We start from the raw sequence: 23,294 nt of genomic DNA on the forward strand, positions 1-23,294 counted from the left end.
GGAATAATGCAATCATAGTTTTGCTGCATAAGAAAGGAGATAAATCAGAAATTGGAAATTATAGACCAATTAGCTTGTTATCCCACATCTACAAGTTGTTCACAAGGGTTCACAACTAACAGATTAGAAAGAATACTTGATGAGAATCAACCGAAAGAGCAAGCTGGCTTTAGGACAGGATTCTCAACTATGGATCACCTTCACGTAATATCACAGCTAATGGAGAAAGCAAATGAATATAAAACACCATTATGCCTGGCATTTGTGGATTATGAAAAGGCATTTGACTCCATACAGCATAAGGCAATGTTTCGGGCACTGGAAAGACAAGGCATAGACACCCCACATATTATGAATTTTAAGAAAATATATGAGAATGCTACCTCCTTTATTAGACTAGACAAAGACAGTAGGAAATTTAAAATTGAGAAAGGAGTTCGACAAGGAGACACAATATCTCTGAAGCTGTTTACTGCTGCCCTTGAGGAAGCTTTCAGAAAATTAGACTGGTCGCAGAAAGGAGTCAATGTGAACAGAGAGTACCTAAACCATTTACGATTTGCAGATGACATTGTAGTCATAAGCCACGATCACAAAGAACTAGAGGAAAATCTTAAATCAGTTATGCACAGTTAGTAAGGATTTTGGACTAAAGATGAATATGGCTAAAACAAAAGTAATGATGAACAAGTATGCCACAGAAAGGGAAATAATGATTGAAGGAGCAGTAATTGAAAAGGTGGAGTCATATACTTATCTGGGACAAGTTATTAGCTGTAATAATGATAAATGGCTGGAAGTCAAGAGAAGAATAAATTTTGGATGGATAGCATTCAGGAAGTATAGTCACATACTGAAAAGCAATATCCCAGTTTGTCTGAAACGTAAAATAATGAACCAATGTATACTCCCCACCATGACATGGAAGTGAAACTTGGGCACTCACCAAAAGAATGGAAGAGAAGCTGAGAACTACACAGCGATGAATGGAACGAATTATATTGGGAATCAGACTGTTAGATAAGAAGAGAAACACATGGATTAGGCAGCAAACTCAAGTAAAGGACATTCTTATCAAAACTAAAGAACTAAAATGGTCTTGGGCAGGACACATAGCTCGAAGACATGATGACAGATGGACTAAGAAAATAACAGAATGGTATCCAAGAGGAGCTAGAAGAAAACCTGGAAGACAAAGGCGGAGATGGATAGATGAAATTCATGAGTTTGTGGGTAGTAAATGGATGGCCATTGCTCAAAACAGAAGGAACTGGAAAGTCGCTGGAGAGGCCTTCATCCTGCAGTGGATTGAAAATGGCTGATGATGATGATGATGACATTCCGAACAGCAAAATTCATAAACCCCCAACGCAGTGACAAGTATTCTGGAGATAATGTGACCATTCTCTGGAATGTACGTAGGGAAGAGGGGGAAAGCAGTGGACGGAGTAGGGAAGAGGGGGAAAGCAGTGGACATCTCCTCCTGTCAATCACTACCATATCGCCGACAGTCCGGAGGGTGTACCCTTCTGTGAATTGCTTTTAATAGTTTTAACCTTGATATTCAAGAGATCAGTTTTTAAAACAAAAGTTAAACAAACTGACTAAAGTATACTGGTGTGCAAAACTTAAGGATCAACACTATTTCAAAAGGTTACACAAAATCTTTACTTAAGGTACTCTTTACTGATGAGAGTAGATTCAGTCTCAGCAGCAATTCTGGATGTCAGCTAATCTGGTGAGAGGTTGGCACACGATATCACTCCACAAACATCACTGAAAGAGATCGATATGGCAGTCGAGGTGTTCTCATCTGGGGAGGCATTATCTTGGATAGATGTACACAACTCCAGATACTGGAAGGCGGTACACTGTAACCGGTACACGCTACTGTACTGAGGTAATCCTTCACCATGTGCACCTATTCCGAGGTGCCATTGGTCCCGAGTTCGTGTTTATGGATGATAACGCCACACCCCATCGCACTGCAGCTGTTGATATGCTTTTGGAAAGTGAGGACACTGTTCGTATGGATTGGCCTGCTTGTTCAGCCGATCTAAATCCCATCGAACACATATGGGATGCTCTGGGGAGACATCTAGCAGAACGTCCACACTCACCAGAAAATGTTCACCAGCTGAAGATGGTGCTGACAGAGGAATAACAATGTAACCGCAAGAACTTATCAACAACATTGTTCTAAATATGGACAGGTCATGCTGTTTGTTTGTTTGTTATTTGGTTTTCAGGAGCATTAGCAACTAAGGCCATATTACTCCGGGGATATGCGGTGGTCATTCCCTGACCTTTCCACATCCTCCGTATTTGGCGGTCACGGGCTCGAACCTCGGTCTAATCAAGAAGCGTGTGCTACACACTGCTGCTCCTGCCCACCTGGCTACGGAGGTGCCACACAGGTCATGCAAAGCCTGCATCGACATTAGGGAGTGGCCATATCTCCTACTGAGGACCACCTCTTCCCTTTGTTCCATCTTTGGCAGTGATGCATCTGTATCATGGCAGCCAGTACTACGTTGCCATTTTCAAATAAAGTCCCTCTGTACCGTTTTGTTTCCGTTGTTGTGTCAGTGTTTTTTCCTTCATAATTTCTGTACCTCACGAGGTTCCTATGGTATGCTTTTCCCATATCCAGGCCACTCCTATGAGAAGCTACAGGTGAAAACCTGACTGGTCCTTAAATTTTGCACACCAGTGCAGCTGTTGAATGTTTCAAGATGGTTGTTTTATGATACTGCTCTCAGCAAATTGAGAAAAAATTTAAATTTTTAAGTCACCTACATAAGTAATAAGATAGTATGAACCAGAGCTATAATGCTCAATACGTTCTACGTTGATATCAATATTTGTAAAAGAATAAGAGATGTTTACCTCAATATGATACATAGAACACTTCCATATGATACTCTCCAGAAACTAAAACAAAAACATTTAAAAAAAAAAAAAAAAAAAAACGAAAATTTTGCATTTTACATAAAATCAATTTAACACAATTAAAAATTAAGTAAAAAATTAATTTAACAAAAAAAATGCAAAACGTCTTTTCTTCCTGAAGCTGACAATGCTTTTCAACCGTATGTTATAATCACAGGAATGAAAATTACTGAATAGGGGCGATTTGATTTATGACGTGAAGTACAGGCCTCAGAAATAAAAAAGAGACGTTAAAAAAGAGAATACATTATCAGGAGGGTCAAGACACATTCATACGAGTTCTAACACATTGTCGCGAGCTTGCTACCAAATGCATATGAGTTGTGTGACGAGGTCCCCCCACTACATACGCACAACAGTCTACCACAGAATACTTCAGCTAGTTCGCGAACACCCCTCGCCCAACATGCAACAAACTAACAAACTGACATATCAATAGGTTACAAATCTTTCCTCGTATTTGCTATCGCAAGACCAGATTTCCCTTTTATCCAAAGAATTAAATTATAATTAACCACCTCGAAAACTACCTAAAAAACAGTGCGTAATTGATATTGAATTTGGACTTCGTAATGTTCCACAAAAAGATTTATTTATACAACAAGTTAACCAGGTGGTGAATAACATAAAAGAAACGCGACTGTCTAAATTGAATACACATGACAGTTCAGCTTTACGTGAACTTCAGGAAAATAAAGACATTATTATTCAGAGAGCTGACAAAGGAGATACAGTGGTAACACTCAATAAACCTGATTATATTAATAAGTTAGAGTCAGTTGTATCAGATACCTCCGCTTATGTTGAAGCAGACCTGGCACTATTTACCAATTTGGTCAATCAGTACAATAAAATGTTAACCACGTATCGAAAAAAACGACTACATTACTATGGCTCGGTTAAAGGAATTGAAGGCCAGAACATACAATATTCCTACACTTTTCAGTCAGGTAAAATTACATAAGACTGGCTTTCCTATTCGGCCTACTGTTTCCTACAGAAACTCTGCATTTTCATCCTTGGCTACACGTGTATATAGCATTATAAAAGCCTTTAGACGGGCGATACAATTTGGGATTAAGAACTATGATACACTATTTAATAAGCTTAAGGACTGTAGATTTGGCAATAATGATAATTTATTCTCACTAGATGTTACATCATTGTATATGAATGTAAACGCTGAATACACATTAGATATTCTTTGGGATATGTTAAATAATAATGCGATACTGATTAATTATACGAAGCTTCCATTTAAGGAAATTTTTCTCTTAATTATACTCTTAGTTGAAGCCAACTATATCACCTTTCGAGACAAAGCATACAAACAAATTTTTGGTTTGTCAATGGAATTAAGCCTGAACTGCCTAATATCGGAGATCTACCTCTCAACAATTGAACATATACATTTGACACCTTTTCTACCCCATATCACATACTGTGGGAGGTATTTAGACAATGTTCTAGCCATTACCAATAGTAGCACTATATCATCAAAGGTTCTTGTGACGACCGTCTAACTGGTTAAAATAAATTTTATTAAAATAAAAATGATATATACATAAGATAAAACAGAAATAAAATAAGATAAAAGCGTTAAAATACATAGATAGTAGCTTTCGAAGCGGAGTGCCTCTTCAACAGCTAGTGTGTGAATGGTGTACTTCAGTATATATTAATGGTGTCGGTAAAGCAGAATTACGTACACGTGATGATAGCCAGCACTCATCGCACTGCAATACAGTACATTCTATAATAGGGTGTAAGTGTACTCCCCTTGTCCGATTCATAGTACTATTATTGGTGGCTATGTGTAGTGCTTCAAGCCATGAGCGCTGGCAGTAATCATGTGAACAGTCGACGATTTCAATATCCCGCTGAGGATCAAGATTGTGCTGCTCAACCCAATAATGTTCGGCGACTGTGGAGCGTTCATTAAAAGATAGGGTTTCTGAGCATGAGGTGGCTCTGCAAACCGCTAATTTTGAACGCTCCGCAGTCGCCGAACATTATTGGGTTGAGCAGCACAATCTTGATCCTCAACGGGATATTGAAATCGTCAACTGTTCACATGATTACTGCCAGCGCTCATGGCTTGAAGCACTACACGTAGCCACCAATAATAGTACTATGAATGGGACGAGGGGAGTATACTTACACCCTATTATAGAATGTACTGTATAGCAGTGCGATGAGCGCTGGTGATCATCATATGTACGTAATTCTGCTTTACCGACACCAGACTCGCGATACATGATCATGCCCAGCTGACTTGTGCTATTGTGATCATTAATATATACTGAAGTACACCATTCATACACTAGCTGATGAAGAGGCACTCCGCTTCAAAAGCTACTATCTATGTATTTTAACGCTTTTATTATATATATTTTAACTTTCTTATCTTGTTGTATTTTAACTTTCTTATCTTGTTGTATTTTAACGCTTTTATCTTATTTTATTTCTGTTTTATCTTATGTATATATATCATTTTTTATTTTAATAAAATTTATTTTAACCAGTTAGTCGGTTGTCGCAAGAAACTTTGATGATACTATCCAAGACATTTTACATTCATTTAATAATATTCATTCTAGACTCAAATTTACATTGGAGAGGTAGAACATGGATACTAAGTCATTAAATTTCACACTTACTCGGTTTGTGAATAAAATCCAATTTAACATCTATCATAAACCTACAAATACCGGTATGCTTCTACATTATAACAGCTATCACCCGTTCACCTACAAAAGATCAATTATCTTTAATCAATTTCTCAATGCTTATAAATATTCAACGACAGAATCTGCTTTGGGCTCAGAAATACAAATATTAACCAGCAGATTCTTAAACAGGGGTTACCCACTTACTACAATAGACAGAATTAGAGTACAAGCTAAGAATAGAGTACAAAAAAATACAGCCAACCAACAATAGTAATATCAAAAAATACTTTATTTCTGTCCCATATGTTGAACAGTGGCACAAACAACTTAACAGATTCTTTAAAGATACCAAATTTAAATTGTAGCCAGGCCAGTACGGAAATTACACACTATACTGAACAATCGCTCAGTCCTTTCCTCGTTCGCAACACAAATAAATGGCCTATTATACAACATTTCTTGCGGTGATTGCGACGTCTTATCAGGGTTCTATGTGGTTTCCTCTGAATTTTCGTGTTAATCAACAAGCAGCCTCAGTTCGTGCTTCTTGTTCAGCAGCATCAGAGTTAGCCTTTAATGCCATTAATGAAAAACATACTTTTTTATTTAATGAGACCAAAATACTTAGTGTCCAACGTAACTATACGAGACTATTAAGTGCAGAAACTGTTGAAATTAAATTACATGAGAAGTTTGTTAATGTTTGCCGGCCATATCTAATCTCTGACTCGTGGTCCTTTATGCGCATGCGTGAAGACAAATAATCCCTACTTAAGTTCCAGTCGAAAAGCATTGTCAGCTTCAGAAGGAAAATCGTTTTGCATTTTTTTCGTTAAATTAATTTTTTACTTAATTTTTAACTGCGTTAAATTGATTTTTAATTTTGTTCATTTCATTTTTAATTACTGTTAATTATTTCTTACTGTAATGTAAGATTTTCAATTTTTTTTTTTTTTAATTGTTTTCGTTTTGCTTTCTGGAGAGTATCATACGGAAGTGTTCTATGTATCATATTGAGGTAAACTTCTCTTATTCTTTTACAAATAAGTAATAAGAGAAATATTTATTTGCAGGAAAGGAGGAATACCCAAGGAAACTGAACTAGACAGAGCGGAGGACGGACATGTTAGAAAGAATTAGGGTTTTATCATAAAAAGGGAGAGTTAGATAAAAGTGAGAATGTCTACAAAAACGGCACTATCTCAGAGAGAAAGGTCACGAATTGCAAAGGTCTAATGGTCATAAAATGCAGATGAAAGATCAAGATAAATGATATTCAACTGAGAAACACTGTGCAGAGATTCTGTGGCAACAAAGTTAATGGTGGTGGAAGCACCCTTTTTGTCATAACGAATTTGTAAAACATTATGGCAAAAAACTTGGAAAGATTTGTATGGTAATTTTGGGTGCAGAAATGGCTCAACTTTAAAGCAGGTGAGGAAATGGCTATGGATCACCAGTCTTTAGATGAGATGGATTAGGTAAATTGGGAAAGGAAAAGATATTTTACTTTGACCAGCTATTAGGAAAAATATTTTGGTGCAGGCATCTGTTAAAAAATACTGCTGAGTGCATCAAAAATAAATAAAGGCTTGAATCTTGATAACAAACTTAGGAATTAAATCAGTCCTATGAAGTTAGGAAGAAGCAATCTATTAATCTCAGATTTAATTGTTTCTTTGTTAAATGTGAACTTCTCCAGCAGCCGGTTTGAAAAAGGATTTTCAATGGTAATGGCATCATGTTCTTGGTCCGTCTCATTAAAATGACAAAATTAAACAAAGTATTGAACTCAGAGAATTTGAGGTTTGAAGAAGAGACTGCAGTTGGTAAAATCACCTTTGCACAGGAATTCCTGTCTTTAAGATATACATCAATTTTCTGTTTTTTACAGAGTAACAAATAGAGCTTTTGCTGTATTGTATTCAGAAATGTTTGAGAGCATTAATGTTGTTTTTTTTTTTTCTTTAAATGGAAACAAACCAGTTTGTTTCCATTTAAAGATATTGGAAAATTCTGCATCCTAGCAATATTAGAGAAAGATAAGATCTTGGACACCATGCTTCCTGCATTTTTCAGAATAAAAACTAGCTAAGGTGACAATGCACTGAAGCCAGTTTAAAAGAAGTTCTGATGTCAGTTCATTGGTGCACCTTGTAGTATGTGCCAGGGAAATAAATGTAAAAGCTCTGATGAAACATTAAGATTAAGATTAAAATAGCTGAGAGAATATGAAAGTTTTGCCATGTTAGCATTAATTATTGAAATAAAAAACCTCACTAATTTACTCAAATTAATAGGTTAGGTTATCAAATATCAGAATTCATGTGGGTTAGGTTTCCAATATCTAAGGGTTCTAAGTATCTGTTTTTGGTGCACACCATTATAACTCTTATTTTAAAGCAGTTTATGGTTTAGTTCAGTGGATGACAAAATATAAATTAATTTTCTCAATTAGAAGGAGAAGTATTGAGATATTTTTCTCTCTAAAGAACGGGATATAACTCTTTATTTGAATTGGATGTATGTGTGAGTACTGATACTATTTTTTCCCCTTTTTGTCAGTTAAGTACAAAAATCACTAGCAGAATATTTTTATTATAGTTTTGCTAAAAAGCAAGATTTTGGATCGCTTCCAAAAATTTTTACCTTGCAGTAGTCTGTGTAAATTTTAATATAATTAAAATTTTTCAATATAAATTAAAGAGGATTTCTAAGAACAATGGCATCAGAAATATCTAAAAATTATGAATCTATAAATTCTGAATTAAATGGAATTTATATGATTTATGAAATCTTAAATCATATAAATCTTAAATCTATAAATTCTGAAAATAAGCACAACTGAGAAAAAGGATTAACATTCATACTATTTTATGCAGACATGGTAAAAATATGCCACATTTTTACCATCCCTTACACAATACAATCTATCACTGTATTGTATTATATTGTGTAATGTAATACAATACAATACAATATGTTGTATTGTCTATCACTGTTTTTATACAAATTAAAATTTGCAAATATAGCACTTCTTGAGACTAATTTGGAGGTAATCCAATATACGTATAAATCGTTTTTAACGTACATAAATTTATTTATTTTAAATATTACAAGATACTACGGTGGACCCCCACGTTACGATATTAATCAGTTCCAGAGACACCATTGTATCATGAAAATATCATAATGTGAACCCAATAATATGTTGCTCTTTGGTAATTCGTTCCAAGACCTTGGAAGTTGAAATTTTCTTCTTGCTACGCTCTTTAGGGACCACATTATCAGTTTACATAATGTTGTATGTACACGAATTCAATACATTAAATTTATGTCAAATAAGCACAGCACAAAAAATCACTTCAACTAAAGGATGCAAAAACAAAACACAAGTTCGATGTTTACAAATGCTGCTATTGGCTGAGAGGGAGGGCCATATGGTCTAGTCAGGGACAATTTTAAACCAATCATAAAGTGAAATAAGTAGGTGCCGGTTAACATGATCACTGGTTAGTAGAATCAGCCACTTTATAGAATTATATTTTAAAAATCCAATTCAAATAATTAAAATGCACTACACTTTCATTTTTATCATATGTTCCGTTATAAGAATCAATTTTGAATGCCTTTGTGATATTTTTCTAAAGCACATTTCTGGAGGTCACTACCATAAAACAATAAAATCAATTTGCAGTTTCCAGTTTATTGGGCTTTTCTGTTAGTGCAATCTATTATAAATGGGTAGTAAACTCAATCTTATTGCATTTGCGATAATACCAATAGCTGGAATTCTGTGGGTTTTTACACTATTACGTAAAAATTTCATGGAATGGGAAATTGTTTCCCTTCCATGAAATCTTAAATCATATAAAAAACTAAATAAATAAATTTTCTGAATCTTCTCTTCATTCCTACTTTTTAAGCTTCATAAACTTGTTACTCCATATCTCACTTGCACATATTGTGTTAGTTGCAATTTGTGCGTACTGTGTCTTTTGTTACTGATTGCTTATCTTTTTTATTGTTTTAAATTTTACAACCCAAAAAAAAAATGTCAGTGAACAAAAATATCAATTAGTATTAACTTTAATATTAACTGTAATATGTGCACATATTACAGTATTAATTAAGCTATGTACATAAGAGTAAATTTATTTTCACTTGTAACCTGTGGAAAATATTCTTTCAACTTTCATGTATCATTTAATTTTGTTAATTGGTAAGATAATAAAGTGTTAATTTGTGCTTTACATCTTTACTTTTATAGAATGTAGATAATATTCCTCCTATTTTTGCTTATTAGAATCATCGTTTAATAGAATTAAAATTCAATTCATAAACATGATCACAATGACTGGCGCTTACTTGTGTAGTGAACAGTATTTTATTATGGAGAGTCCATCGTAAATTGATTTGATCATACAGTGAATCAATTGTAAAGTGGGGGTCCACTGTATATATTCCTTGTTTCTTTGCTAACACACTAAAAATTTAAATCATGGTAAATTGACTAGCATGTAGGTAGTGCAAATGCATCATTTTAACATAGCTATCTACCAAAGTAGTTAAATTAATTAATTAAATTGGCATCGTTTTGGTTATATCTCAATTTAATTCATTAATTTAACTACTTTGGTAGATAGTTATGTTAAAATGATGCATTTGCACTAACCTACATGTTAGTCATTCTACCTCGTAGCATGAGGCTTTAGACCCCTAATTACTTTATATCATGGTAAATTTTAATAAATGCTACCTTATAATAATCATAAATGAATGGACTATTTTAAAGAAACCTAACTTAAACTTTCACTTATAATATATTTTTTAAAAAAATGCAAAGAAAAAAAAAATACAACCTGTAAAATATCCTTTTTATCAGTTCCAAAAAGCTTTTCCATCTGAAAGGAAACACCTTCAGGATCAGCATTTTTGAGATCTATTTTATTTAGAACAGGTATGATAGTGAGATCACCACAAAAAGCAAGGGTGAAATTGGCTACAGTTTGAGCTTGAACCCCCTATTAGAAAATTTAGGCACAAATAAATTCACATATAATACATATCATGATCTATAAAAAATAGCATTATTATGTAAAATTACATACAGTTCATTTAATCAACTTGGTAAAAAAAGTTAACATTAACCCTCCATGACTTGCATCCTAAATTGTTATTTTTTTTTTTTAGGAGCATTAGCAACTAAGGCCATATTGCTCCGGGGATATGCGGTGGTCATTCCCTGACCTTTCCGCAGCCTCCATATTCGGTGGGCACGGGCTCGAACCCCGGTCTAATCAAGAAGTGTGTGCTATGCACTGCTGCTCCTGCCCACCTGGCTATGGAGGCGCCGCATCCTAAATGGAACACATATGCTCATATGGCATCTGTGAGATTTAATAGAATTAGAATAAGAATTTAATTTTAAGGTTTTTTAAATAAAAAATGGCATTCTATTAATTATGAATTGCTAATCTCAATTACAAAACACTGAACAAAGATAAATGACAGAAACCAATAATAATAACAGAGAATTTTTTTAAAAATTTCTTCTGAATTTCCAAGGACACTCATCCCCCAAACAGAAACAGATGCTTGTGTAGCACCTGACAGGTGTCACATGAGCATCGGGTTTTTGCCAGCTGTTCACATTTCATTTCAAGATTAGACAGCTCTCACTGGCATCCATTAAAAATTAAACAAAAAGATTGATTTCTTGTAATTCATAGTATATCAAAACAAAAATAGAAAATATTGTATAATCATTTAGAGATACTGGCAGGAGCTAACTTTATTTACAAATTTAAAAAATAACAGAAAAATTTTTAAAGGTGGCATATGTTGGATGCCATTTTAGAAGTAGAGGATTAAATTTTAAATTAAATATTTAGCGTTAAAATTCTCACAAAACAGGGGTTAATCTCGATATTAATTAAGAGGGGAGGAGAACTCCTCTAAACACACAGACCAAAAAACATTTGAGAGGAAATACACTATATGATCAAATGCATTCCTCCATGCATACTGTGTATTGTACCCGACATCTCCTGTGTGCTTGTATCAGCTCAGACATACCAATACAGATCTCATGGATCTACTTGGGCAGCAGCATGTGAGAAGCTAGTATTAGTCATGGATTGATGCTTACAGATTTTCAATATCGGTGGCTGGATGCCATATTAGTAATCTTTCTGAGCACACAACTGAGACTCATCTGAACCTCCTAAAATCCACTTTGGTGAATGATATTCAAAGAGGGAAGACTGTAGGTGATACATCCAACAATAAATGTATTTGAAGAAGAATAAGAGAAATTTACCTCAATATAATTGCATAGAACCTTCCATCTTATTTCTCTTATTCTTCTGCAAATACTGAAATACAACGTAGAACATACTGAGCATCGTAGCTTTGTTTTATACTAATCCAACAATAAAATAAAAAAAAGGGTCAGAACAATCTCACAAATTTACAGAACTTGCAAACTTTTATGAATGATTAAGAAGGTAAGGTAGTTTGAGCCTCACATAAGTCATCTGTGGAAAACACAAAACATCGGTTGGTATGTCAAAAATCTGCAGGAAGCTGCATAGCCATGGCTTCACTGGCAGGGCAGTTGTGTATAAGCTTACCATCATGGTTACTTACATGAAATGGCCAATGGGAGCGGTGACATTCATAACATTCAAGCATTCTAGAACAGTGGCAGTAGGTGCTATGAGATGGGAAATCTTTCTACACAATGTTTCATTCCAATTGATATGTCTGGGTGTAAAGACTCCAGAGAGTGCTTGCTGTTGGATGTACTGCCCTGACCATGAATTTTGATGGAGACGGTCTGATGCTATGGAGCTATTTCACCTAGTTCAGACTTGGTCTGTTAGTGGAAATGTTGGACTAGCTGGCTCAAAACCTGGACTTCAACCCCACTGAACACTCATGGACAAACTGGTGCATCAGATTAGATGCAGCAAAACATGATCCTCTACCAAACTGGATCTGATAGCTGCAGGAAAAATGGATATGCATTCGAACCTATTGGAAGTTAGTAGAGGGTAGCCGAGTGGTCCAGGAGTGCAGTAGCACACATTCTTTGAGTTTGCCAGGACTCCAGAACCTGACTGCTAAATACGGCCGATCTGCCAACCCACACTGGACCAGCTTGGCAGATTATGGTCCATTTCTCTCAACATGAATTGTTGACAAGGCTTCCATCCTGCAGTAGATTAGCATTAGTTAGCCATATGATGCAAGAAAGCACAGCAAGCTTATACAGCATCAGCCAAAAAAAAAAAAACTTCCCATTTCACCCATCCGGTCACTCCAAATGTTTATCTAGTTCAGCCTTAAATTTATTTAAGCTATCAATTTCCACAACAACAGATGGAAGTATGTTCCAACAATCAACTACCCTCTGGCTAAAGGCAAACTTCCCCACATCTATTCTACAACTGTCTTTCCTCAATTTGTATCTATGCCCCCTCGGGTTCTTAGTCTGAGCAAGCGGAAGTATCCCATCAGCATTGAGCCTGCTTAAACCATTCAGGGCCTTATACACCTCAATCAGATCACCTTGCAGGTTCCTGTCTCCAGATGCTGCAACTTGCAAAACTTAAGCCTTTCTTCATAAGTGCACCCCCTTTGTTCCTCTCACAAGTCTTGTTGCCACTCTCTGTACTTGTTCTAGCAACTCTAAATCCTTCCTAAAATGAGGCCTCCAGACCTGTATGCAGTACTCAAGGTGTGGCCTGACCAGTGCCTTATACAAAGGGATAATCACCTCCTTGTCTCTGCTAGCAAAATTCCTCTATATCATTGACAAGACACCGTGATCTACGCTTGCAGACTGTCTGCACTGCTCAGAAAACTTCATATCTGCCTGCACAATTACCCCCAGGTCCTTTTCATTCTCTACCACTGTCAGTGTAGTAATACACAGTTGATACATTACTCTGGGGTTACTGCTACCCATATGCAGTACTTTGCATTTGTCAATGTTAAACTTCAGTTGCCACCTCTCAGCCCATCTGCCGAACTTTTCTAGATCCTCTTGCAGTAGCACACTGCCTGTAGTGTCAATAACAACACTGCCAACCTTTGTATCTTCTGAAAACTTGGACATTAAGCCTGATATACCTTCATTGATAAATACACAAAATAACAATGGGCCCAGCACCGAACCCTGGGGAACTCCACTAATAACATTAGTCCACATAGAGCAGTGTCCATTTATTACCACTCTCTGCCATCTCCCACTCCTTTTGTCCATTGCAGCAACTTGTCCTTAATGCCATTTGTACTGCAGTCTTTCATGTGCAATTGAATCAAAAGCTTTCCTAATCCAAGTATATGACATCAAATTATTTTTTGGATCCAGTTCCTTTGTGACCACATCTTAGTATCCAATCAAATTGGTCAGACAAGATTTCCCCTTAACAAACCCATGCTGTGTCTGAACTATTACTGCAGACTTGTCTAGGTGATCCTGTATCACCTCTTTAACCAGTGACTACATTATTTTCCCCGTAACAGAAGTTAAACAAACAGGTCTATAATTATTTGTGTCACCCTTTGAATCTCCTTTGTGAATTGGGGACACATTTTCATATCTGCAGTCCATTGGATACCTCCCACGAGTCCAAGGAAGCTCTCATAATTATGGCTCCGGGTTTGCTTACTTCCTTTTCGGCTTCCTTTAATATAACTGGATAGATCCCATCCACCCCAGGTGCCTTTCTTATGTTTATCTTCAACAATTTCTCCTTCACTTTGCTCTCAGTTATTTCAAAATCACTTAGCTCCCTGTTAAAGTTTAATAAACTTCTGGCATTCCCCACCTTGAATAACTCCTCATGTTGAATGTAGATGCAAAATACTCATTCAGTTTATCAGCAACTTGAGCAGGATCATCAATAGTTGAACCATCTATGTTAAGTGGACCAATTTGATTCATCTCCTTTCTTCTGGAGTTTACATAAGTAAAGAACTCTTTGCTGTTTTGCTTTGCCAAAGATTTTTCGTAATCTGCCTTTGCCTGCCGAACCTCCTTTGTGACTTGTTTACAGATAAGCTTATGTCTGCCATAGGCTTCTGTGTCGCCTGATAATTTATATGCATCCCATGCGTTTTTTTTTCTCTTCCACGAGCCTCATTAATTCATCTAACATCCATTTAGGCCTGAACTTTGAACAGTATTTCTTAGTTGGTATGAAAAGCCTGGTAGCCTTCAAGATTAAGTTCCTGAAGGCTTCCCATTTAGAATTCAACGTTGGTAACATCATCAGTTGATCCCACTATATAGAATTAAAAACTGTCTGAGACCATTGTAGTCACCTTTGCGAAAGCAAAAACCCTTCCCTTTACCCCAGATGGTAGTTATATCTTAGTAAATCCCACAACAGTACACTGTGATCACTGTCACCTAGTGGTATCTGCAAATTCTTAATGCATGAATAATCACTGATGATAATCAGATCAAGGGTATTACTCCCTCTAGTTGCCCCTCGAACATGTTGCTGTAGAAAACAATCCTCCAATAAATCTACAAAAGTCTTGCTAGCATGCGAGTGACCAACCCACAAGTTTCAGTCAATATCCGGAAAGTTAAAATCCCCCATTACAAGACGTTAGGATTTACTGGCCCACTCTATTTCTCTGCACTACTGTTCATTCTACTCATCAGAGTCATTAGGCCTATAACACACACTCCTACTCTCATTTTCCCTTTTGCAGTGTTTATGTCACACCAAACTGACTCAACATTGCACTGTCCATTTATGTCAACAGGATTGATAATGGCTGTTGCTTACCCTTTATACCCAGAAAGGGATGAAGGTAGCCCTGTGTATTAGGTTTTTGAATGAAAAGAGAACTACCTATATGTCTCTGAATACTTTTAGTTATATAGTGTATTTATAATGTATCTGTACATATAGTGCATTTGGTCACATAATATACATGAAAAACAAACAAACAAAAAAATTCTGATATACTGTGAAGAGATTTGAAAATGTAACATCTGAACTGAAGTAACTTGTTAACAGGGATAGTTTTTTTGTGGTAGTTGTTGGTGCATCGGCTTCTGTGGCCATAGTGCACCTCCCAAGGTTTTTGCAGTACTTTGATCCAAGCCCGAGGCGGGATTCGAACCCGCGACCTTTAGGTTGCCAGGCAGGCACTTTACCCACCTGGCTAGCCCGGTCGGCCATTTACAGGGAGTAACATATCACATTAACAGGACTGCAAATTGAATTTAATTTATACAGACAATATTTCAACTTACTGCTCATTTTCAAACACAGTGTTAAAAAATTAGGTGTTCTCTTGCTGTTGTCATGTAAGTAAGCTTTTATTGTCATGTAATATATCCAGTGATGAGGGAGCAACAGAGTTTTGAAATGTTTAGCATGTAAATTTCAGTTAGTTAAGTTATTCCTTATTAAGAACCTAAAGTGAAGTTGTATCTTAATTTTAAATTGTCCTATCATGGCAATACCTGATTAGCATCCACTAATAAAATGACTCCTTGACATGCTGCTAATGAGCGGGACACTTCGAAGTGAAAGTCTACATGACCCTAAAAAAAAATTATACATTTTCACTGATATGAAAAAGCAATATTAGCATTGAAATTAGTACTAGAAAATGCATATTGGTAAATTAATTCTTTAAGTCAGCAAATGTGTCTGGCGAGCTGAATACTTGCATCAATTTGCACTTTTTTTTTTTTTTTTATTGTACTAGGCAGTCCCAGGAACCTTTGGCAACCCAAACAAATATTTACAATATCATACAGGGAATGAGGTACATAGTTCCGTTCTTTAACCTTTGAGATAGGTCAAAACTCCTCTAGAATTCAGTTCAAATTCATTCTGATGCACTATCCCACTCTAATATGATTATCATAGTCACCATGATCCCACCGTACTGTTTCCCAGATTAAGGTCACTAAGAAAGACAAGTCAGAATTATGCATATGAATCGCCACTTATTCTTGTCAAAAAGACAGCATTATCAACTGCTAGTTGTATAGTAACTTAATTGTTCCTAATCTCTTTAGTTCCTTATGTCATAGGCAGCACCAATCATCCTTCACAGATTTTACAGGCACGACTATGAGCTGCCCTCTTCATTGTCACTATTTGCAAGGATAGTCAGAGGCTGGGAAATACTGTGCTAGCATAACTGAGCACTGTAAGGTAAATTTTATCGATATTGCAGAGGAAAGCCAAATAGAAAAATTACTGAGCTTGATAGTGATTAAGCATGGGGTACTGATGGTATTTGTCCAGTCATACTGAAGAAGGCTTCAAAGCAGAAGCCAAACCATTAGCTTTAATCAAGAGGCTAACCATTAGGGAATCAACTTTGAATTTGGGGGATTCGAATCCACAAAGGAGGAGCTAAGGTGTGAAGGTTAACTACAAAAAGTAAATGAATAAAACAATATGAAAAAATTACAAAAGTTACTTAACACATTTTTTTTAAATTAAAAAATTCTATTTACACTCTGATACAGCTTTCTGTACATTTAATATACATTAAAACTTCTCTGACTAAGATGCTTACATATTGTCCTGCTTTCAGTGCCACAGTTATCAATGAGCTGTACACTTTTTTGTAGAAGTGTACTGGCTCAATCTCTCACAATGTACAAATTTGTATATTTCACATGCTTATAGTAGTGAAAAAGCAGAATAGAAACTTACAGTACTTAAGTTTACATACTTACAGCACAGAAAAAAATTTAAAAAATTATACTCTGATACTGCTTTTTAATTTTTTAACCATTTTTAATTTTTTTCATAAAAATAATTCTGTGTAACCACTAAAGTTATGAAAGGTGTTTTTTAAAAAAATAACTACTGCCATTATATGATTATAAAAAAATAACCAAATATCACGGACAACTTTTCCACTTAACTGATAAGCTAATAAGCTAGAAAAACATAATATACATTATAAATTGCAGTTTCTACATTTTATAACGGCTATTTATACTCAAGAGTAGCTAATAAAACACTCTCTGAATAAAACAGATTGGTCTCATCTGATGTTACCATTTAGATAAACAACATAAATGAAATTTATTGCAATAAGAAGAGTGGAATCAAAAAATTTCAATTATTATTTTTCTAAAAATATTATCAATGGTAATTCTTACAGGAGTGTCAATTAGGTTAAGAAGGTATGTTTCTCCATTATAATTATAGAATAATGATGCAGTCTGTGCTTTTACCGTGATTCCTCGTTCTTTCTCCACTGGAAGTTTATCAAGAAATTGCTGATGGTTTTCACTTTTTGAAATTGTACCTGCAATAATATTCAATAAAATTATTGTGCTTAAAATGAAAATAACTGTTAAATTAATCTAGAAAGTTTGCTAATAAATAAACTATCCATTCCTATAATTGAGGAAGAACATAAATTAAATGTTTGTTGGTGTTATAAAAATAACACCAAATAGTAGTAAAGCTTTCATTTAAAAGAGAAATAAAAATTTTTAAAAATTCTTTTTATATGACAACACAGTTCCAAGGTGGCTACAGGTGTTTACATCTTCCATGTGGCCATTTTTTGGCAGCCAGTATACCAGTGCCACACTTATCAAAAGGCTCAGGACTCTTTTGTGGCAATATATAAGTTTTATTGGCAAGGGTATCCAATCTGCATGTTGGACAAGATTTTCCAGCTCCGGCGAACACTAAGTTTTTAATTACATTTAGCCGTTTTATTGATTTAATTGTTATATTAAATTATTTTCTATAAGTAGCTTATAGACCTAGTCAAGCTCCTCAGTTTATTTTCAATTTATATAGTGATTTTGAAAGTTAATTAATACTTGGCGTCCGTAGATTTACCGTTCGTAACTTTCCGTCGTTGTTGTTATTTGGTTTTTAGGAGCATTAGCAACTAAGGCCATATTGCTCTGGGAATATGCGGTGGTCATTCCCTTGACCTTTCCGCATCCTCCGTATTTGGTTGTGACGGGCTCGAACCCCGGTCTAATCAAGAAGCGTGTGCTACGCACCACTGCTCCTTCCCACCTGGCTACAGAGGCGCCGTAACTTTCTGTCATTGTTATACGATACAACATATATCCCGAACTAGATAGCATAAAGTTTAACATAAAAGTAGATAGCAAAACACGTAGCACTGTATTAGAAATCTGTTAGCTTAGTATAGTATAGTATTATCAATTAATCAGTAAAATTTATTAATCTTATTAAATTTCATTGTCAATTGTTTGTTGTTTGTTTGTTATTTGGTTTTTAGGAGGATTGGCAGCTAAGGCCACACTGCTTCGGAAGGATATGCAGTGGTTATTCCCTGACCTTTCCGCATCCTCCATATTTGGTGGGAATGGACTCGAATCCCAGTCTAATCAAAAAGCGTGTGCTACACACTGCTGCTCCTGCCCACCTGGCTACGGAGGCACCTCATTGTCAATTAAATTGTACTTTTTTAACTAAACACATATAACGATTTTACAAACGTAACATTGTAAATTAATAAATATAACTTGACGGGAGATACGAAAGTCATATAACGTAACTCAGAGATAATACTCGATACTGAAATATATATATAAAGTGTTATAACTGCATTGGGATATAAGTTTAGGGTTACATTTTTGGAATTGAAATTGAAATTTTATTTGAAATTAAATCGACATCATGACTCAGACCAGAGCAGCAAAGCAAAAGGCTCAAGCTAATGGGAGTGCTGTGGTTCACGGAAGAACTGGAAGGGGGGGCTGTCCTCTGAATCACAGTCTTTTGAAATGTACTGCTTATTTAATGTTTGTGGAGCAATCAGGAATGGGACATGATATTGCCAAGGGGAATGGTCTTTGTGTGTGTGCACGATGTAAGGAGTGTGAGGAAATCAGGCGCCAACTCAGCGTTGTTATGGGCCTATATGAGAGCTTGAAGGACAAGGTGGATGCCCTCAAAGGATTTAAATTGAGGTGCCCATCAAGCTCTCAGCTCGCCACATCAATGCCAGAGCTTGCACCTGAACATCACACAACACAGCGGCAACCCCCAAGGCAGAATGCGCTTGTCCCAAAGGAACTAGTTGTTGTCGGTGACTCTATTGTCAGGGAAATGGAACATATTGTGCAAAAATGATAGGTGGAACAGGACCAGGGTATGTCTAACAGGGGCAAAGGTTGATGACGTTGTAGAGCAGATATCATCTTTTAACAGCACAAAAGATATTGTTATGCATGTTGGCACTAATGATATTAAGAGTAGGAGACTGGCAGAATTACTTAACAAGTACAGGTCAATGTTGAAAAAAAGCTGTGAGTTAGGGTTCAATTTGAAAGTGTCTGCAATTCTGCCCAGACACGATAGGAGAGAGTATATGATGAGAGCCTTGTCGATCAATTCAGCCCTGAAGAGATTGTGCAAGGATCAAGGGATAGAATTTTTCTCAGCATGGTCTGTGCTTGTTAACAGGAGAGATTGCTTTTACAGGGATGGGATACACTTAAATAGAAAGGGTGCAAGAATATTTGCGGCAGTGTTAGGTGGGTCAGAAAACTGCTAGCTTGGGGGGATACATGATCTCATAGATTAACGGTAGCCACTGGCAAAGGTGAAAATGATTCAGGCACTGCTTCCATTGGAATGAGCAGCAGCCTGGGAAACAAGGTGCAGGGGATTCCAGAGACTGCTAGGAGTCATTGCAAAACAAGTAAATACATGAGCTGTGTTAGGGTAGCTAAGAATGGGAACAAGTGCATGTATACTTGCATGTACACCAATGCTAGGAGTGTGGTAAATAAATTTGATGAATTTCAGGTGTTGGTCAAAACATCAAAGGCAGATATTGTTGGGATATCAGATACGTAGTGTCACAGAGATATAAGGAATACAGAACTGGAATTTGGGGAGTACAACGTGTACAGGAAGGATAGACAGGATAGGAAGGGTGGAGGGGTTATGCTAGTTAACAAACACAAAATCCAAACAGTACAGCCAGTTGACATGGCCGGACAGTGCAGTGTCAAGTCAGTTTGTTGTGACATAAGCACTAGGAAATCAAAATTGAGAGCAGGAGTCTGCTATAAGCCGAATGACTCTGATGAGTATAATAAACAACTGTACAGGGAAATTGAGTGGGCCAGTAAATCAGAGTGTCTTATAATAGGGGATTTTAATTTCCCAGATAATGACTGGAATTTGCGTTTGGTCACTCGCACACTAGCAAGGCTTTTCAGTATTTACTGGATTATTGTTTTCTACAGCAACATGTTCGGAAGGCAACTAGAGGGAGTAATACTCTTGATCTGATTATCAGTAGTGAATCTTCATGCATTAGGAATCTGCAGATAAAGGAATCACTAGGTGGCAGTGATCACAGTCTGCTGAAGTGGGATTTACTCAAAGAGGTAACTACCATCAGGGGTAAAGGGAAGGGTTTTTGCTTTCGTAAAGGCAACTACAGTGGTCTGAGACAGTATTTAAATTCTATACGGTGGGACCAACTGATGATGTTACCATTAGGGTTGAATTTGAAAGTGTCTGCAATTCTGCCCAGACACAATAGGAGGGAGTATATGATGAGAGCCCTGTCGATCAATTCGGCCCTAGAAGGATTGTGCAAGGCTCAAGGGGTAGAATTTTTTTCAGCCTGGTCTGTACTTGTTAACAGGAGAGACTGCTTCTACAGGGATGGGATACACTTAAATAGAAAGGGTGCAAGAATGTTTGCTGATGTTATCGAGACAGTGTTAGGTGGGTCGGAAAACTGCTAGATTGGGGGATACAAGGACTAACAGATTAACAGTAGCCACTGGCAGAGGTGAAAGTGATTCTTGCACTGCTTCTATTGGAATGAGCCACAGCCTGGAAAATAAGATGCAGGATATTTCACAGACTGCTGGGAATCATTGGGGTACAAATAAACACATAGTTGTGTTAGGGTAGCCAAGAAAAAGAACAGGTGCATGTATACTTGCGTGTACACCAATGCTAGGAGTTTAGTAAATAAATTTGATGAATTTGAGGTATTGCTCAAACATCAAAGGCAGATATTGTGGGGATTTCAGAGATGTGCTGTCAGATACAAGGAATGCTGAACTGGAATTTGGGGAGTACAATGTCTACAGAAAGGATAGACAGGGAGGAGGGATTATGCTATTAGTTAAGAAATACATAAAATCCAAGGAAGTGAAGCCAGTCGACATTGCTGGACAGTGCAGTGTCGAGTCAGTTTGGTGTGACATAAGCACTGGGAGATCAAAATTGACAGTAGGAGTGTGCAATAGGCCTAATGACTCTGATGAGTATAATAAGAAACTGTATGGGGAAATAGAGTGGGCCAGTAAATCAGAGAGTCTTATAATGGGGGATTTTAATTTCCCAGATATTGACTGGAATTTGGGGGCTGGTCACTCACACACTAGCAAGGCTTTTGTGGATTTATTGGATGATTGTGTTCTACATCAGCATGTTCGGGAGGCAACTAGAGGGAGTAATACTATTGATTTGAATATCAGTAGTGATTCTTCATGCATTAAGAATCTGCAGGTAAATGAACCACTAGGTGGCAGTGATCACAGTGTGCTGAAGTGGGATTTACTCAAAGAGGTAACTACCATTAGGGGTAAAGGGAAGGGTTATTGCTTTCGTAAAGGTGACTACGGTGGTCTTAGACAGATTTAAATTCTATACGGTGGGACCAACTGATGATGTTACCAACAGCAAATTCAAAATGGGAAGCATTCAAAGAACTTATCTTGGAAGCTACTAGACTTTACATACCAACTAAGAAATATTGTTCAAGGTTTAGGCCTAAGTGGATGTCAGATAAACTAATGAGACATATGGCAGAGAAGAAAAATGCATGGGATACATACAAATTAACACGTGACACAGAAGCCTATGATAGATATAAGTTGATCTGTAACCAAGTTACAAAGGAGGTTAGGCAGGCGAAGGCAGATTACGAAAAATGTTTGGCAAGAGATGCAAAGAAAAACAGCTAAGAGTTCTCAACTTATGTAAACTCTAGAAGGAAAGGGATGAATCAGATTGGTCCACTTGATATCGATGGGTCAACTGTTGATGATCCTGCTCAGGTAGCTAACAAACTGAATGAATATTTTGCATCGACATTCACACATGAGGAGTTATTCAGCGAGGGGAATGCCAGAGGTGTATTCAACCCTGGCAGTAAGCTAGAGAATCTTGTAATAACTGACAGTAAAGTGGAGGAGAAATTGTTGAAGACAAATACAAGAAAGGCACCTGGGGTGGATGGGATCTATCCAGTTATATTAAAGGAGGCAGCAAAGGAAGTAAGCAAACCCTTAGCCATAATTATGAGAGCTTCCTTGGACTCAGGGGAAGTACCCATGGACTGGAGTTGAGCAAATGTGACCCCAATTCACAAAGGAGGATCAAAGGGCGACACAAGTAATTATAGACCTGTTAGTTTAACTTCTGTTCCTGGAAAATTAATGGAGGCACTGGTTAAAGAGGCATTGCAGGATCATCTAGACAAGACTTCAGTTATAGCTCAGACACAGCATGGTTTTGTTAAGGGGAGTCTTGCCTGACCAATTTGATTGGATACTATGATGCAGTCACAAAAGAACTGGATGCAGGAAATAACTTTGATATTATATACTTGAATCTTAGAAAGGCTTTTGAT

General features: G+C 36.6%; 1 protein-coding gene across 1 annotated transcript in view; it reads right to left on the reverse strand.

Annotated features, from left to right (window-relative positions):
- Window positions 1–23,294, reverse strand: part of waw (Translation factor waclaw) — a 123,340-nt gene that overhangs the window by 74,867 nt on the left and 25,179 nt on the right. The window contains exons 4-6 of the mRNA XM_090383233.1: window positions 17,791–17,939; window positions 16,123–16,203; window positions 10,487–10,648 (exon numbers count right to left, since the gene is read on the reverse strand). Coding sequence (XP_090239359.1) covers window positions 10,487–10,648; window positions 16,123–16,203; window positions 17,791–17,939 — 392 coding nt within the window. The remainder of the gene's footprint in view (window positions 1–10,486; window positions 10,649–16,122; window positions 16,204–17,790; window positions 17,940–23,294) is intronic.

Source organism: Mastigoproctus giganteus, chromosome 10 (genome assembly GCF_048544385.1).
Source record: "Mastigoproctus giganteus isolate SK-2022 chromosome 10, ASM4854438v1, whole genome shotgun sequence".
Lineage (NCBI taxonomy): Eukaryota > Metazoa > Arthropoda > Arachnida > Uropygi > Thelyphonidae > Mastigoproctus > Mastigoproctus giganteus.